The sequence below is a fragment of the Sinocyclocheilus anshuiensis genome, unplaced genomic scaffold (assembly GCF_001515605.1).
Source record: "Sinocyclocheilus anshuiensis isolate Anshui unplaced genomic scaffold, SAMN03320099.WGS_v1.1 scaffold48, whole genome shotgun sequence".
NCBI classification, from domain to species: Eukaryota; Metazoa; Chordata; class Actinopteri; order Cypriniformes; family Cyprinidae; genus Sinocyclocheilus; species Sinocyclocheilus anshuiensis.
This window is the reverse complement of record NW_015554124.1, coordinates 250,242-267,972: the sequence shown is the minus strand read 5'-3', so window position 1 is coordinate 267,972 and position 17,731 is coordinate 250,242. Positions and strand designations below refer to the sequence as shown.

The following is a 17,731-nucleotide window of genomic DNA, read 5'->3' as shown; positions in this document are numbered from 1 at the left end:
ACAGCCAGTGAGTGTGTGTGTGTGTGTGTGTGTGTGTGTGTGTGTGTGTGTGTGTGTGTGTTTGATGAGTATGAGACTGAGATGTCTCTGTCTCTGTTCTGGGTACATGATCGCTCTAGAACTGGCCAATAAAATGCTTTGTTTTTTTTATGCTTATACTCATTTTATAAAAAAAAAAAAATCTTATTAAAAAACAATCATTGTTTTGAGTGAAATAACAGCAACTGAATCTCACAAAAAATACATTCTGTCAAGAACATGTCAAGTGTAAGTAAATAAGTAATTATATTTTGCATAAAGGAAATGGCGCCTATATTTTAAGACCATAAAAGGGGGCATTTTGCATTTCTACATAATTTTCATGAAATACACACAATATCATATTTTATATTTATTATTATTAAAAACATAATTTAAAAAAATTATGTATAAACCCATTTAATCCCCCAAATAGTTATTATAATAATACAAATAAATGTATGTAGTATAATTTACAGTGGCATGCGAAAGTTTGTGAACCCCTTGCAGAATCATACCCGTTTCTGCCATAAAAATGGTCCAGTTCAAAAGTGATTGTTATATTTTTTCTTCTTAAGACTTCCCGCTCACTGTAGTGAAATATTCTTCTTCTAAACATTTTAGAAGTTATCAAGGATTTACAAAAGATGTGGATTCAAATGGCAATTAAATTACAGTGGCATGCGAAAGTTTGGGAACCCCTGGCAGAATCTGTGAAAATGTGAATAATTGTAACAAAATAAGAGAGATCATACAAAATGCATGTTATTTTTTATTTAGTACTGTCCTGAGTAAGATATTTTACATAAAAGATGTTGACATTTAGTCGACAAGAAAAAAAAAAAAGCTGAAATTATTCAAATAACCACATTCAAAAGTTTGGGAACCCTTGGTTCTTAATACTGTGTGTGGTTACCTGGATGATCTTCGACTGTTTTTTGTTTTGTGATGATTGTTCATGAGTCCCTTGTTTGTTCTGAACGGTTAAACTGAGCACTGTTCCTCAGAAAAATCCTCCAGGTCCGAAGATCAAGGTAAATTGTACTTAATTTGTCTTCCGGGAAACATGCAAGTATCTTCTGTTGCTTCCGAAGGGCAAGTACTAAATGGAAAAAAAAAGATATTTCAACAAAATAGGAAAAATTTGGACATTCTCATCCTGTTCAAAAGGCTCTTAATGCATCGTGTTTCCTTCTAGAGCATCAGTGAATGTTTGAACCTTTTTTAATAGTTGTGTTTGAGTCCCTCAATTGTCCTCAGTGTGAAAAGATGGATCTCAAAATCGTACAGTCACTGCTGGAAAGGATTCAAATAGGCAAAAGATGCTGGAAAACTGAAGAATCTGCAGGAAATGGAAGATTTTTCTGAGGAACAGAGCTCAGTTTAACTGTTCAGAACAAACAAGGGACTCATGAACAATCATCACAAAACAGAAAACAGTCGTAGATAATCCAGGTAACCTCACACAGTATTAAGAACCAAGGGTTCCCAAAGTTTTGAATGGGGTTATTTTTATAATTTCAGCTATTTTTTTTTCTTGTGGACTAAATGTAAACATATTTTATGTCAAATACCTTACTCAGGACAGTACTAAATAAAAAATAACATGCATTTTGTATGATCCCTCTTATTTTTTTTTAATTATTCACATATTCACAGATTCTGCAAGGGGTTCCCAAACTTTCGCATGCCACTGTATACTATATAAACAAATATATTATATTTTTGTTCATGTATAATATATATGTGCATATATAAATTGATATGATATTTATTATTATAAAATCATTTTTAAATAATATATTTTGAATATATATAAATAAAATAAAATATTTTCATATAAAACAATTGAAACAAAACAATTAAATCATTAAGGAAATAAATAATTATTTGATTTTGAGTGTTTTGATTTTAAGGTGAAATGTGACCTGGTCATCTCTTTTCTAGCTTCCAAAACTAGTCTGTTTAAATCAAATTTAAAACATTCTGATTCATAAAATTCATCTTTTCACACCATAAACTGTAGACAGCATCTCATTACCAAACTGTTAATACTCTACATTTCTCAATCAAACTGCTAAGCTCATGCATCCTCGCAGTGTTGTGAAGGGTTTTTCTGGATGCCGGGCATCAGTCCTCACTCTGAGGGTCTCTGAGCAGAAAGCAGATTAGCCCAGCTCGTTTAACATGATTAACAGGGATGATTTTCCAGTATCACCCAGCTACTGGGTTTCTAACCCAGCAAAAGCTGAGAGGACTAATTGAAACATCAGCCATATGGATCAGATTAAAGGATTGCAGAGAAACAAAGATTAGATTCGACCTCAAACCAGGAGAAATTATACAGGCGGATTAAACACACACAGAACATTATGAAAAGACCTCAAAGAGAATTATTAACTGCCTCTGATACCAATCATTCTTACTGTTATTTAACTGGTTAAATGACATGACTTCACTATTAACACCCAAACTATGTTGTGAACAATACCACACAATCTTTACATGAGTTATGCAGCATCACCAAACTTATGACATTCATGGCTGAAGTGCATTAATTTAGAAACCTCAATAAACCCACAACAGATCATAAGAAACTGTTAACAGAAGTCTGACCTCTGCATTTCAGTATATCTGTCCATGCTTTATCTCAAAAGACCTCAAGACTGACAAATCAAGATTAGAAGGAATGGACATCAATGCAAAACCATTTTCAAATGCAAACACAAACTAATGACTTAGGTTGAGAACTCAGGTTGAATGATATTCTGTTATATAGATAGGATTGGTGGCCAATGTGATCATAAGACTCGATTCCAAGTAGATAAATCTAGTTTACTATCCAACAAGAGTTGCACTCACCAGTGCCAACCACATGCTGTACATAACAAAAGATTGTTAAAAAAATAAGAATTTCTAATAAGAAAAGCCAAATGCAATCCATAAGTTAACCAAAAGGCACCAAAATTAATTCAGGCTTCAAAGTTTTGTCAAGAAAAACTAACTCAAGTTGCACCAAATGTCTGAATGTCATTACATTTGATAAGAAAATATCAAATTGCATCTGCAGAAAATGAACCAAAATCTTCTTCATCAATGTTACTGTTACTGTCAATCAACTGGTGCTTTGATGATTTTAAGTGGATTTATCAAGTCAGTTCTTTTCATATTCACACAGGTTTCGTTATAGCCATTGTTTTATTAAAAATATACTAAAAAAACATTTGGTATATGATTTGCTTTTTTAATCTTCACTCATAAGCTGCTAGTAAATTTCACAAATTATTACAAAGAAACGACAACAACACATTAAATCTAATGACATTTTTAAGCAGAAAGACTGAAATAGTATTTTCTTGTAAAACATACTCCAATAACCTTTGTTTTATTTACAAAGACAATTCATTTTACAGATTACTTCTTTTCTGTGAGCATTCTGCTTGCGAAATGTGCTTGTGCTAGCCTACTTCTTTAAAATAAATGTAACTTTTTTGATATTTAATCGAATAAAATGACATCCAGACATTTTTAAGTGACTAAGTGTCCAACTACTTCTCCAAAATTATACTTTTATCGAACAGAAGTGAGCATATTTCAGGCATGTGACAATTAGCAACAAACCCTAAAGAAGTTGATTTCTGGTTTGTTATCTAATGCAGTAACATTCCGACTCATTTTAAGAGTTTAAATACTATTGAAGCCACTGAATAAGGCAAAATAAACAACAACATCAACAACAAAATGCATCTTGTAAATTCACAGATAAAAGCACACAGCTGTTATTAAAAGAGTAGGCCACTTCCAGAATGAAAATTCTGTCGTCATTTATTCACCCTCTACTTGTTCCAAACCTTTAAGAGTTTCTTTCTTCTGTTGAACACGAAAGAAGATATTTTGAAAAATGTTGGTATCCCAACAGTTGATGAGCACCATTGACACTATTTTCCTACTATGGAAGTCAATGGTGCTCATCAACTGTTCGGATACCAACATTTTTCAAAATATCTTCTTTCGTGTTCAACAGAAGAAAGAAACTCATACAGGTTTGGAACAAGTGGAGGGTGAGTAAATGATGACAGAGTTTTCATTCTGGAAGTGAAATACTCCTTTAATAGAGATTTTCCTATACTCACCGATTCTCAAGACCTGCTGCGCGCTGAGACTGACCTCTGCCATCAGACACAGCAGGATGAAGCTCACACCTGTCCCCTTCAGCATGCTGCACCTGCAGGAGGCACATTCAACATCCATCTCCTTCTTCTTTTTGTATCCATACAGGAATAATTTCCATCCGAGCAGCATCTTTCCACTCACTCGTACTGGTGGGAGTCACCCATCCTCACATCCATAGGTGCTAACTGGGCATCACTTTCCAGAATAAGTCACCGTGAATGAGCATCCCTCCCGCGGTGCTCCCAGGACATAACGGTACCGAGAGACCGAGAGCGCACGGGCTCAACTGTGCGCAAACATGGGTCCGTTGCGAAGATTAACTTCAAATCTGGCAGCAGTCGATCTCGACAACGTCTTTGCTCTTTGGTACACCGAGGAAATGATTCAATCTTGTGCCGGAGCGCACATCTGCCAGCGGATTAAATGCCCGTTTATCCGTCACTCGCTGTCTGTGATTTCACCAAACTGGACGACACCTTACCCAACAGCGGTTTGACCTACTTTTAATACAAAATCATTCTTATTATATTTTTAAAAAGTCAAAGAAAACGTACAGGTCAGGAAGATAAGTGCGCGGAGGCATCTGTGAGAAGTTTGTGTGTGAAGCAATGGTGGAGATTTGATTCATTCCAACGAATCGAATCTTATAAACAAGTTCTGTTAAAAATGATTCGATCAGATTCGCCAGCGGCTGGTTTTGAAATAGCGTACTACGCTTTCCATTTCTGCTAAATAAAGAAAAATATGGCAGAAATAGTAAGAGTAGTTTTATGATAGTGCGCTGTTCCGAATTCAGCGTCTTGTGTGTTATGTGTGAGTCATTGAGTCTTCACTCAACCGATTCGTTTGAACGAGTCGTTCGCGTAAGAATCGATTCGTATTATTCTTAATTAAAATGTACCTGTCTATTTCGAGAAGTAGCCTATCATAATTTTGTTTTTTCCCACAAATATCAACAAGTCAAATAGACTAATTTTCCATACTCAAATCAAAATTGTTTCCATAGAGTGTGAGAGCTTTCAAAACTCTGGATCTGGTTTAGAAGGTGATTACTCACATCCTTTAGGTCATTGTGACAGTGGGTTTATACGGCATTAGAGGGATTACAGAGACAGGATCTGGATCACAGATCATTTAGAAAGAAAAGATACACTTCAGCCCCAGTAAACAAAGCCAGATCATGTATTTCTACAGGAGGTTTTATATGGTGTCTACTTTGACAACATACTTGACTATGAATTGCAATAAGTTTTTGTTGTCATTTTATGTCTTTATGGTGTAACAGAAGGAAAGATCTCTATAAAATAATTCCAGTGCAATTTACAATTTATAAAATGTCAAAAACAAAAAAAGATTCAATTCCCATACACTACTCTTGTAACTTAAAGGGACAGCTCACCTTCAGTTGCTGTCCCCATTGTATGGAAGCCCGTTTCCGCCACTGAATAAAAAAAAAGGTAATTGCGACTTTTTATCTCACAATTCTGACTTTTTTTCTCATAATTGCGTGATACAAACTCGCAATTCTGACGTTTTTTCTTAGAATTGCAATATAAACTCACAATTGCGAGTTAAAAAGTCATAATTGTGAGATATAAACTCGCAAACCCCCCTCAAAATTGGACTTTAACTCGCAATTGTGAGTTTATATATCTCGCAATTCTGACTTTATAACTCGCAATTGCGAGTTTACATCTCACAATTCTGTTAAAAAAAGTCAGAATTGTGAGATAAAAAGTCGCAATGACCTTTTTTTTTTTATTATTCAGTGGCAGAAACGGGCTTCCATACCATTGACTTCCATAGTATGGTGGAAAAAAAAACACTATGCGAGTCAATGAGGACCGACCGAATGTGAACCATCCCTTTAAGGCCATCTACTCGTTAATTATCATATAAGTAGAGGTCAGGGCAAGTGGTAACATTGTTTTTGAAAGTCAATAAGAGCCTATTTCAGGAAGATTAAACAAAGAAACAATGAAACACACACAAAAAATCACATTTGAAACTGAAATATCCCTTGTGACAACTAACCCCGATCTTCTCTATTTAATACATATTCTCTCTCAAAGCCACATTTGATAGAAACAGCAAAGACTTGGAAAACAGTGCATAATTTACACATTTACAAAAAATTACATAATGATGCAGTATGATTTTAGTCCTCTGTTGGCCAAAAACAGAGAATGATGGGAGATTCACATGACATCTCTTCAAATATTGTCATGTTCTCAGCTCCAGGACAAACTCACAGCTGTTTATTTAGAGAATAACACACCACTTCTTAACAGCCAGCAAATATACTCCACCAGTTGGATGTGCCGTATGCTGATTCCGTGTTTGCTGTCAACATGCCCCAATGTGAAACAGAGGTTGTTTATGAGGGCTGAATGCAGCTGGCATAACAAACAACAGTAGCATTGAGTTCACAACTCCAGCTCGGGATCCGTTAACAGTTTTACCTGGAGTACGAGTGGTTCACGTTAGTATTGACATTGAATGGCAGCTGCTCATCCGGCGAGGGATGCCCTGTATTCCACCTGCATGCTGACATTTTAGCTCATAGGACAAACACCGGAGACTCTGGAGCTGCCTTCAATAGCTTCTGTTCTCAAATGATGTTGAAAAGAGCAGACAGGCAAAAATATAAATCCATTTCCCACTTTTAAGAGCCATATGAAAAAATAAAGCATTAGCAAAATGTGTACTTTAATAAAATTAACAATTTGTGATGTAGATGTTGCATGCATTGCATACTGTATATTGCTCTTAGTCTCTCTTTCAACATAATTAATAAAAAGTTTGTGTAATAGGCTACTCTACAAAAACAAAATAAAGATGTAAGCTTTCATTTTAATCTGCCATTTTTATTTAAGATCCAACGGGTATGAAATGATTAATGGAAAACCTGGATATGATGAAAAAAAAAAAGGATTTCTAGACCTGGAAATGTAATGAAATTTAATAAAATCTTTAAAAAAAAAAAAAAAAAAACATTGACATTTTTAAAATTAATATACATATTTTTGTAGTTACATCAAGCTCTAAAATATTTTATTGGGTAGAAGTTGCTGAGAAATTACAATTTTTGAGTAAAAAAAATTAAACAATCACAAGTGACTAAAAAGTAATGTAAATCAATTGGTAATAAAAAAGTGAGACTAAAAGAACACTGAGTTATTGAAACTTCTGGAATTGTGGAATATAGCCAAATTCTTTATAATTATTTTATGTAATTATTTTGATATACTACCACTCTCTTTGGCTGGTAAAAATAAAAATAAAAAGAGAGGAGAATATTAATTAAAAAATTGTAAAATATTGTCTTTGACAATGGGGGGCTTTGGGATGAAAAAGGTTGAGAACCACTGCCGTGAAGAGCTTCATATCCCCACAAAACTTTTTGAGCATATTTGTTTTTTAATAAATAAAAAAAACACTTATATACGCAATCCAGAGCTACTGTCCGAGCTGTACGACTGCACCCTGGAGTAGTTGTACCCTACGAAGAGCGGATTCTGCGGCACAGGATGAAACGTGGATCCCGTGGCGTATGAAGTGAACGGATCGCTGCCGTTGCTTCCTTTAAAGTGTGTGGAAAGCTGACGCGGGTAATGCGTGTTCCTGGATACGTACTGCATCACATTTTGGCCATAATAGTTCGGATTCTGACCGTTCTGACTGTACACTAAAGACCCTGTGGCCATGGCCTGCATACTGTATGGTGAATGTTGACCACTAGAGGGCGTAATGGCGTAGCTGAACACGGACGGCGAAGGCTGTTGAATGGAAAGACTGTTGGTCTGGACCAAAGGCTGGTGTCTTAAAGAGTTAAAGGTCTGGAGGCGGTTTAAAATGGGTTTGTTAGCTTGTGGACGACCATGAAATGAGCCTGGTTTTGGATCAACACGACGACAGAGAAATATAATTCCAGATGCCAACAGAAAAGCACTAGTTACCCAACCGATATACAGCGCCTCTCCTAGTTCCCTGCGCTGGGCGTCAATCAGTAGAGGGTTGTAGAAGTCTCTAATGATGGTGTGGGCCGTCCAAGAGACCGGGATGATTACGCACACGGACGCTAAGATCTGCATCAGCCCCGCGGCCATTGCAATGAGGCTTTTGGACCGCGGTTGATCCCTGAGACACAATGTGCAACGGAGGCCTACGAGAGACACAAGCAGCCCGACTCCAGACAGCGCCAGAGCGCAACACGTCAACCCGCGGGCCGCCTGCAGGTCCAGCGGCAGGAACAGCAGAGAGTCGTAGACTTTGCACTGCATGTGGATGTTGGCCTGTCTGAAGCACGTCATCCACAGACCCTCCCAGCGCGTCTCCATCACGATGATGTTCTCACCGATGAACGCCGTCACTTTCCACATGGGAAGGCCCGTGACAGAAACCGCACCGATCAGACCGATGATGCCCAGACACAGGGCGATGAGCTCACACTTGCCCTGAACCATCATTGACCTCAGACTTGCACGCTTTTGACTATGTCATCAGTTTTCCTAAAAGTAGAGAAACAGACATAATTGGTTTTGAAATTTACATGAGGGGTCTTTGGCACAAGACACTTCTTCCCTTTAATCTGTCAAGCTTTTAACAGCACCAGACAAATGCTTTTAAATGCAAACAGCATTAAGGGAGTTTTACACTTTTAAGAGCCACTGCCAAAATATCTACTATAATAATAAATAGACTATATAAAAATATTTGGGATTTACAGTACTGTGCAATAGTCACATTTGCTCTAAGATATCTTTTGCTTGCTCTATATCTTTTTGCTTTAGTGTTCCAGTATCAATTTTAGAAACATTCCATTGCATTGCATATATTATAATGATTTTTAGTAAATTCATGTTTTTATTCAGCATGAATGCATTAAATTGATCAAAAGTTACAGTAAAGACTTTAATCATGTCGCAAAATATTTGTTTTTAAATAAATGCTGTTTCTTTGAAAATGTATAATGATTCCCATACAAATATGAAGCAGCACAACTGTTTTCAACAGTGATAATAATCAGAAATGTTTCTTGAGCAGCAAATCAGCATATTAGAATGATTTCTGAAGGATCGTGTGACACTGAAGACTGGAGTAATGATGCTGAATATTCAGCTTTGATCACAGGAATAAATTACATTTTACAATAAATGTAATATAGACAATAGTTATTTTTCGATTGCAATAATATTTCACAATATTACCATTGTTAATTGTGATTGGTATGGCTACTTTTTAATAGATCAAGATGCTTTCAGCCTCATGATGGTGTAATTATTGCCTCTTCCAACAGGGTCTCTTTGACCTCTTGACATATTAAACAGAATTCACCTTTTCCTTTAACAGGCTCACTTTCATTTGCATAAAATTATGCTCACTTTGGTTCTTAATCAAATGTTTAATTCAGTTGTACTCTACCTAGGGTTTTTTTTTTCTGAAGAAGAACATGTCCTGAATGAACGTCTCCTCAGATGACGGCAAACTACCCTGAACAAATGAATGAATCCACTCACCCTGTTCTGAACAAGGATAATCCTGTTGGGCAGCGATTTAATGTCCAAATCTTGATGTCTCGAGTCTGTTAGCCAAACACAGGTGTGTTAGATGTAGTAAATGTTGTTCCCAGATTAAATAGCGCAGTGTAGAGAGAGTGTGGTATTATATGCTCAACAGTTTAAGGATAATGATAAACTTACTCTCTTTGTTATGGGAAAGTGGCATAGCCGTATTCTAATTGGTTGAGGCTGATGAGGGTAAGTGGAGATGCTGATGGTGTGTTTACTGAGCAGTGGTCATATATGCTGGCAAGGTCTCTCTCACATAAACAAACACACTCTCAAATGAACAGATGACCTTCACTCACAAAGTTATAAAATTCTCTTCAACACTAGAGGGAGGCGCTGCGCCAATCTGGTTACAGGTAAATTAGTTCTGTCAGGGATGTTTAGCGCTTTGGAAGCTGAAACGAGTGTCCTTTATCCACCTTATTAGGCAACGAAGAAGTAAGCAATTTTATGTGAAGACTTCCGATTCATTAGGCGCTATAGATAACTAGAAGAATAACAAAGTGCAGTAAACGGTAAAACTGGGCTATTTGTGATGCAAACCAGTGTGTTTATAATTACGATGATAAATGAAACTCATATGATAAGAAATACCAGTTTACAATATCAAGCCGCATAAATAAATGGAAGCGAATGACACCGAAAGCCGCTCGAACAAATATGGCCGCTTCCTCTCTTAAAGAGGTCATATGATGCGATTTAAATTTTTCCTTTCTTTTGTAAAAATTGACGCGTTTCAGAAAGGCGGGACATAGAGGAGAAACAATAATGTACAATATGTGGAAAATAATGTTTTTTGAACTTTAAACCGCATAAACACATTTCATTACACCAAATACACAAAATAATGTTCTTTTTAGCAACATCATATGACCCCTTTAAGTTAAAAATTTAATGGAAATCTGTCACTGACTAGGCAGCAACCTACAGTTTTGTTAGCTATGTTTGGTTGCTGCTAAAAGCATTATCTGTTTTTACTGTCATTATTGTCATTTATCATGCATACATTTTATCCAAAGCACAAGGTGTAGTTTAGCTTTACCAATGACTTCAGTAATATTCTGGGTCACTTCTGCCTGGTGATGAGCCACATATTTTGCATTAGCAACCTGAAATGAGTCCACCTCAGTGCATATTACGTAATACCTCTGTTTTAAAACCTAGTGAGCTGTCTTGCTGTTTACTACCCACTCAGGTAGCTAACTTTTAAAAAAGAAGCATCCTCACTGAAACTGAACCACATAAGTGAGTGATTTAAAACACTCAGCAACTTTTTGCTTCAGAGAAATATCAATGAAATAGGACACAATTGTTCTATGCTTAGAGTATTGCTATGTAATAAAAAATTATTTTTGCTAAAATAATGCAAGACCCTATTAATCATAAAAATACAGTGTGCATATACTCTGTATTTGTTTAAAAATAATTTTTTTAATTACTCAACTATGTTTTTACCAGTATTGTTTGGTATTAAATCAAAATGCAAATGAATTTTTTCTTCGACTTCAATGAGCTCATCACAGTGCATTCTGGGATTGCATTCTTCATGAAGGACGACAATGAAAGAATCTCATCAGACAAGTTGCTGCCTATATTTATTTTACATTGAAGCCTATGACAGTATTGTTGTTGTTAACTAAAACCCTTAAAAATATTTTTTGTTAATTGAAATAAAATATAAATATGCTGTAAGATGAAAGATGAAACTTAAATGGATATTAGACATAACAGAACTATCTGAAATAATATAAGTTTAAGCTGAAGTACTAACGTTACTAAAACTGAAATAAAATAAATGTAAGCTAAATAGAAATATAACAAATAATAAAAATGACAAAAGCACATAAGATTACTAAAACAAAACTGAAAATAAAAAATAAAGCTAGTTCAAAATATGAACAAGTACTATAACAGTATAAATAATACTAAAAACACATTTGGCTACGATTCCTTAAAATGCTTCACAGCAAAGTTCACCAATTTTGCACTTGCTGCATAAGGCAAAGATTTATTTATATAATAATTTTTATTCAATATGCTATGTTTCATCTGATTAAAAAAAATGATGCACTCGGTCTAGTTATAGCAGTTCCCAGTGAAACGGGTCTCACTCCTTAGCCTTTCCAAAAGTATGCAGTTAAAACTTTAAAGCTGCTTGTTCAGTTTTCATGTGTGGGTGTGTATTTCTCAGTTTTCACAGCTGAATAGCAGATAGTTCTGATCCGTTTCCTGGTTCTGTTGTAGCACTACTATACTAACAAGCAGCTCTTGTGTGACTCATTCTCTGGGTGTGTCAGAGACGCTCAAGACAATAGTCGTCTTACGTTTCACTGCGGCTTTGTTTATTTGAAGCTGCAGGGCATAAAGATCTTGAACGCACTGAGCTAAACTAAATCACCAAATTCAGCACTTGCCAGTAACTCAGACCCCGTGACTTTTTGAGAAAACAGGTCCTCTGAAGCATAGAGATGAACAGATTTCTTCTGAGAACTATTACTGTGCAAATACACAGCAGAAACCAGAACACAATCTTTTAAAACCACCTATATATGCAGAAAGATATGAGGAATAGCAAATATCTTATCATTAAGGATATGTTTTACTAGTTTATTGAGTTAAATCATTGTATTGTACTTTGATATTTACATAAAAAAACATAATATATGAATATTAAACACTTATTTCCTTGTTTCTATTTTAGACATGCAGCTTTCAGATAATACAAAAATACCTCAAGTAACATACTTTACAACATCCTGAGGTATGATCTGTACTTTACAATGAATCATATAAAACAAAAACAAAATTTTTTAAAACAATTCTTCATCTCAGTCACAGACAGTTCTCAAAGTTCTCTTACTTGCATATTTAAAAAATGCCATTGAAACTATATTTCAATTCTGTCAAAAACATTCCCAAGAAATAAAAAGAAAAATATTAAATGTAGGCCTAAATTTGTTACATTGTTAAAAACCAATGGGTTTTTTTTTCCTTCTCTCGTTAGAAGTTCATCCTTTCCATCTTTCATTTGCACCAACTTAGACATTTAAAAAGCCAAAGTAGAAATGGTATTCAAAAACATTCCTAAGCATGAAACAGTAAAAAATTAAATGCAGGCCCAAGTTTGTTACATTTAAAACCGTTTAAATATTTCCAAATAGTATTTTTTATCTTGTGTAAAAAAAAAAAAAGCTTTGGTTAGAAGTCCTTTTCATCTGTCATCTGCTCCTGCATAGATATGAGTAGAAATAACATCTAAATGTAGCCAAAAACATTCCCAAGAATAAAACAAGGGGGAAAAAAATCAAATGTACGGCTAACTTACATTAAAAACATTTTTTCCAAATATTTTGTTTTAAAAACTTTTGGTCGTCCTTTTCATCTCTCTCTAACACACACAAACGCAAACACACAAGCCTGTAAAACGTCCAGCTGGATTTCAGAGATAAGCCACGGCGCTGCGGGCGGACGGATGTCGGGACGGTTGTATGAACGACTGCTGTCTGGAAGGCTGAATGAATGACTGTTGTCTAGATGGTTGGTATGACTGCTCAATGAACGACGGTGGCCCGGACGGGTGACTGTACACAGAGCGCGGCTGAGGGTGGTAGGCCACGGGTTGCGGCTGATAGGCCACATAGGGCGCGTTCCTGGTGTACATGTACCTCGGATCCGGGCCCTTGTCCAGGGGGCCACTGCAGCAGGTGAATATGCACCCACCGGCGAATAAGAAGGCGGAAGACACCCAACCGATGTACAACGCTTCCCCGAGTTCCCTGCGCTGGGCATCGATGAGCAAGGGGTTGTAGAAGTCCTGGATGATGGCGTGTCCGGTCCAGGAGACGGGGATGAGGCAGCAGAGGCAGCCTGCTAGGATCATGCAGCCAGCGATGATCAGAACCATCCGCTTGGCGCGGTCGTTCCCTTGGATGCACGCCGTGCACCTCATCCCGGCAATGGAGATTAGTAAACCCAGCCCGGTCAAAGCCACGGAACAGCACATGAGCCCCCGAGCGGCCTGGAGGTCCGGAGACAGCGCCAGCAAAGAGTCGTACACCTTACACTGCATCCGAATGTTGGCCTGCCGGAAGCAGTTCATCCACAAGCCCTCGTAGCGGGTCTCCATCACGATGATGTTCTCCCCAATGAACGCTGTCACCCGCCACATTGGCATCCCGGTGCTGGCCGCCGCCCCGATGAGTCCGATCAGGCTCACGCACATTCCCACGATCTCCAGGGCGCCGTTCGCCATGATTCCAGGAGCCTGAAGAGTGAGGACTGGTTTCGACTGTAAGGTTTTGCATCCCGCTGGAATGGGAGCTGATAGGTGTTCACCTGTTCCCAGCCTCCGCCCTCTCGCTCAGGGAAGGGAGGGAACGCCGGGGCTGGTTGCTATGAAATCAAATCCCCCCTGCGAGTGTTTGTGTCTGGTTTTGTGTCACTGGGGGAGGAGGAGGAGGAGCTCGTAGCCGTGTTGATGTTTGCTCAGCAGGCACCGTTTTCTGGCAGAGATCCTGTTAAGTGAGGAAATACAGCTGAAGGGGTTACTGAACAGCCAGATACAGGCAAACACACAACAGCTCTGGACTGCTGTCAATGTTTAACACCGCTGGTGTTGCGGCTCATTAAATTGCTGTCTGATATGTCCAGAAAAACATATGTGAAGTCAGCTGATGGCTTAATGTTGATGTTTTACCTTTAGTTAAAGGTGAAAAGTTTGTCATTTCTGCACCGCAAACGGAATTTCATTACTTTTAAAATTCTGTTTGATGCTGAGTGGTTTCTAGCATGTTGCTACACGGATGCTAGGGAGTTCTGAGGGAACCACAGAAAGCAACCACATAGCAACATGCTAAGTACCACTCAGAGCATAAGCAACCGCATAGTAACATTCTAAAAAAACATTTAGAACTCCTTAGCAGCTGCATAGCAACACCCTAGCAACTGGAAAGTAACATTCTAAAAATAAAAACATTCAGAACCCCTTTGCAGCTGCATAGCAACACCCTATCAACCTTTATACAGTCGACCATTATTGTAGTTCCATTTGATGCTGAGTGCTTTTTAGCATGCTACTAAGTGGTTGCTAGGGTGTTACTATGCGGTTACTAGGGTGTTGCTATGCAGCTACTGAGGGGTTCTGAGCAGTTTTTAGAATGTTGCTGTGCAGCTGCAAAAGGGGTTCTAAATGTTTTTTTTTTAGATTGTTATTATGAGGTTGCTAAGGTGTTGCTATGCAGCTGCTTAGGAGTTTTGAGAGCTTTATAGAATATTGCTATGTGGTTACTAGGGTGTTGCTATGCAGCTACTTAGGGGTTCTGTGTAGTTTTTAGAATGTTGCTGTGCAGCTGCAAAGGGGTTCTACATTTTTTTTAGAATGTTACTATGAGGTTGCTATGCAACTGCTTAGGGGTTTTGAGTGCTTTATAGAATGTTACTATGTGGTTACTAGGGTGTTGCTATGCAGCTGCTAAGGGGTTCTGAGTAGTTTTTAGAATGTTGCTATGCAGCTGCAAAGGGGTTTTAAATTGTTTTAGAATGTTACTATGTGGTTGCTAAGGTGTTGCTATGCAGCTGCAAAGGGGTTCTACTTTTTTGAATGTTACTGTGCGGTTGCTAGGGTGTTGCTATGCAGCTGCTAAGGGGTTCTGAGCGGATTTTAGCATGCTCCTATGAGGTTTCTAGTGTCTTAACAGCTACATAGTAACTGCTCAAATCACCTTAGCAGCTGCATAGCAACATCTTAGCAACCTTTGTGTATTTTTGCAATTCCATTTAATGCTGAGTGTTTTTAGAATGTTGCTATGCAGAACACCCTAGCAATAACATAACAACATGATAAAAATCACTCAGAACATCTAGCAACAACCTAGAAAACTTTGTACTATTAAGCATTTTCTTCAGACAGTATACAAAATCACGTTTCTGTTCTCTAAGATGGCTGACAGTAACTGTGATATTTTATTCATTTTCATCAGCGAGTGCAGATAAGAATTTGGATCATAACATTGTTTTGCTGCGTTGACTTTTTCCAGTTACATCTTAAATCACATACACGTCTCTTTTGGTCGCACAAACACAGTCAGTGTCGCTCATGTCTGCTGGTGAATTTGCATTAGGGGTGTGATGCTTTGAGCTTATGGAGCAACAGAAGAGAAACATACACTGGAAAACCACCTCGACTGGTTCGACCAGTTCCGCCAACACTGGGCTAAGAAAAACAACAAAATAATGTCATCAAGTCTACAGACCAGGAACTAGTACATCCACAGTTCTTTTCACACATTTATTTAATACAATTACAATCAAACCAATGCTTTAAAAATGGACAGAGTGGAAAACAAACAATCATATGACAGAGTCAACATTAAGTCATGGATACACAGTTAAATGCTGTGTGGAAATATCCCACATGTTGGTGTTCTTAATTTTAGCACATATTGCATATTATTTCTGTGCAAATTACAAACTTTTAGAAAAGAAGGAAATGCAATCAAATCAAGTATGTAAAAACTAATATTCACATATACAGTCACATTTAATCAAATGAGGCTCCATCAGTCCTGCTTTCTTCTGAATCCTAATGCAGATTGTTCCCAACTCAACTTCTTTTTTGGAGTCTCTATAGAAGATGTTGTGTGTCTCAGTATCTTGAAGGGTTATAAACTGTCGGGACAGGAGAATAGGCCGGTTGATAGTTATACCCGGGCTGGTATCCGTATGCAGGCTGGTATCCATATCCGGACCTGTAGGAGTAGTTATACGGAGCCGATCCAGCCCGATAAAGAACAGCAGCCATGTTCTCTTTATCCTGGGTCCGTGGTGCATGTCGACAGAGCAGAATCACCCCGGCACAGAAAAGCAAAGCTGAAGTGACCCATCCGATGTACAAAGCCTCTCCAAGCTCTCTACGTTGGGCGTCGATTAACAACGGGTTGTAGAAGTCCTGGATGATCACATGAGCCGTCCAAGACACGGGAATGATGGTGGTCAAGCAGCCAGCCAAAAACAAACACCCTCCGCTCACCAAAACAATGTGCTTGGTTTTGGGACGGGAGTCTACCAGACGGGTGCAGCGCATCCCGATGGCGGACACGATGCAGGCGAAGGTGGTCAAAGCGACGGAGGAGCACATGAGACCCCTGGCGGCCTGGAGGTCGGCCGGGAGAAACAGCAGAGAATCGTAGACTTTGCATTGCATTCGGATGTTGGCTTGCCGGTAGCAGTTCATCCACAATCCCTCCCAACGCGTCTCCATCACGATGATGTTCTCCTCGATGAACGCGGTGACCTTCCACATCGGGAGGCCTGTGACGGAGGCGACGCCCATCAGTCCGAAGAAGCCGATGATCAGCGCAACCACCTCGCAGCAGATAGATTCCTGTCTCTTTCTCTTCTCGTGCTTCACCTGCTCATCGTACACCTCTTTTGCCGACTTCTCATCCGGATATCCCGTGTACACACTGTCGCCGTAGGTTTTGTCCGCGTAGGGTTTGGCCATGTAAGACCCGGCCGTGTAAGACATGATGTTCGAGTGCCAGGACAAAACGACGAAGGATCAGACACAGATGTAACGCTGCTCTTCTTCACTGCGGTGTTTCTCAACTGAGACCGGAAGATCCAGATGACAAGTATTTACAGACAAGAAAAATGTTAATGATGTTATGTGTACGGACTGGTTCACCTGCTCCTGGAGAATCTGATAAACAGCTTGAAGGAAACTGGTGATACTTGCAATGTTTAAGCAAACGTGCCCACGGCTGCCATTTTCGAATTCTACCATTAGGTGGCTTCTAAAGATGAGTATTTTCTTCAGAACAAAATGCAAGCACAAAATAGCTTGTGGGAATGTTTAATTAAATTGTAATTAAAGATAGCTTTTAAAGTAAGGTCGTTTTCAAGACCAAAAAAACCAAAACAATAATAATATAAAAATAATAAAATATAAAATAAATAAATAAAATAAAAAT

General features: G+C 38.1%; 4 protein-coding genes across 7 annotated transcripts in view; all 4 read right to left on the bottom strand.

The window, feature by feature from the left end:
* LOC107670116 (glutamate receptor ionotropic, kainate 1) overlaps positions 1 to 4,503 on the bottom strand; it is a 29,718-nt gene extending 25,215 nt beyond the window's left edge. For 3 of the 4 annotated variants that reach the window (XM_016462613.1, XM_016462614.1, XM_016462615.1), the window contains exon 1: positions 4,152 to 4,503. In XM_016462613.1, the coding sequence (XP_016318099.1) occupies positions 4,152 to 4,320 (169 nt within the window). In that variant the 5' untranslated portion in view covers positions 4,321 to 4,503. The remainder of the gene's footprint in view (positions 1 to 4,151) is intronic. The other variant, XM_016462616.1, reaches the window with a different exon arrangement.
* Positions 4,504 to 7,631: 3,128 nt separating this feature from the next.
* Positions 7,632 to 8,657, bottom strand: cldn8.3 (claudin 8.3). Its single transcript, XM_016462588.1, has one exon. It carries the CDS (start codon positions 8,655 to 8,657, stop codon positions 7,632 to 7,634), a length of 1,026 nt encoding a protein of 341 aa, XP_016318074.1.
* Positions 8,658 to 13,191: 4,534 nt separating this feature from the next.
* On the bottom strand, positions 13,192 to 14,082 carry LOC107670101 (claudin-8-like). The gene has a single exon (XM_016462586.1). The coding sequence runs from the start codon at positions 14,011 to 14,013 to the stop codon at positions 13,201 to 13,203; it is 813 nt and encodes a 270-aa protein (XP_016318072.1). The 5' UTR covers positions 14,014 to 14,082; the 3' UTR covers positions 13,192 to 13,200.
* Positions 14,083 to 16,037: 1,955 nt separating this feature from the next.
* LOC107670094 (claudin-8-like) lies at positions 16,038 to 17,362 on the bottom strand. The gene has a single exon (XM_016462577.1). It carries the CDS (start codon positions 17,284 to 17,286, stop codon positions 16,405 to 16,407), a length of 882 nt encoding a protein of 293 aa, XP_016318063.1. The 5' UTR covers positions 17,287 to 17,362; the 3' UTR covers positions 16,038 to 16,404.
* Between the last annotated feature and the right edge of the window lie 369 nt (positions 17,363 to 17,731).

Coding starts and splice junctions, on each gene's coding strand:
- cldn8.3 (XM_016462588.1), bottom strand. CDS start 8,657: ATGGTTCAGGGCAAGTGTGAGCTCATCGCCCTGTGTCTGGGCATCATC.
- LOC107670094 (XM_016462577.1), bottom strand. CDS start 17,286: ATGTCTTACACGGCCGGGTCTTACATGGCCAAACCCTACGCGGACAAA.
- LOC107670101 (XM_016462586.1), bottom strand. CDS start 14,013: ATGGCGAACGGCGCCCTGGAGATCGTGGGAATGTGCGTGAGCCTGATC.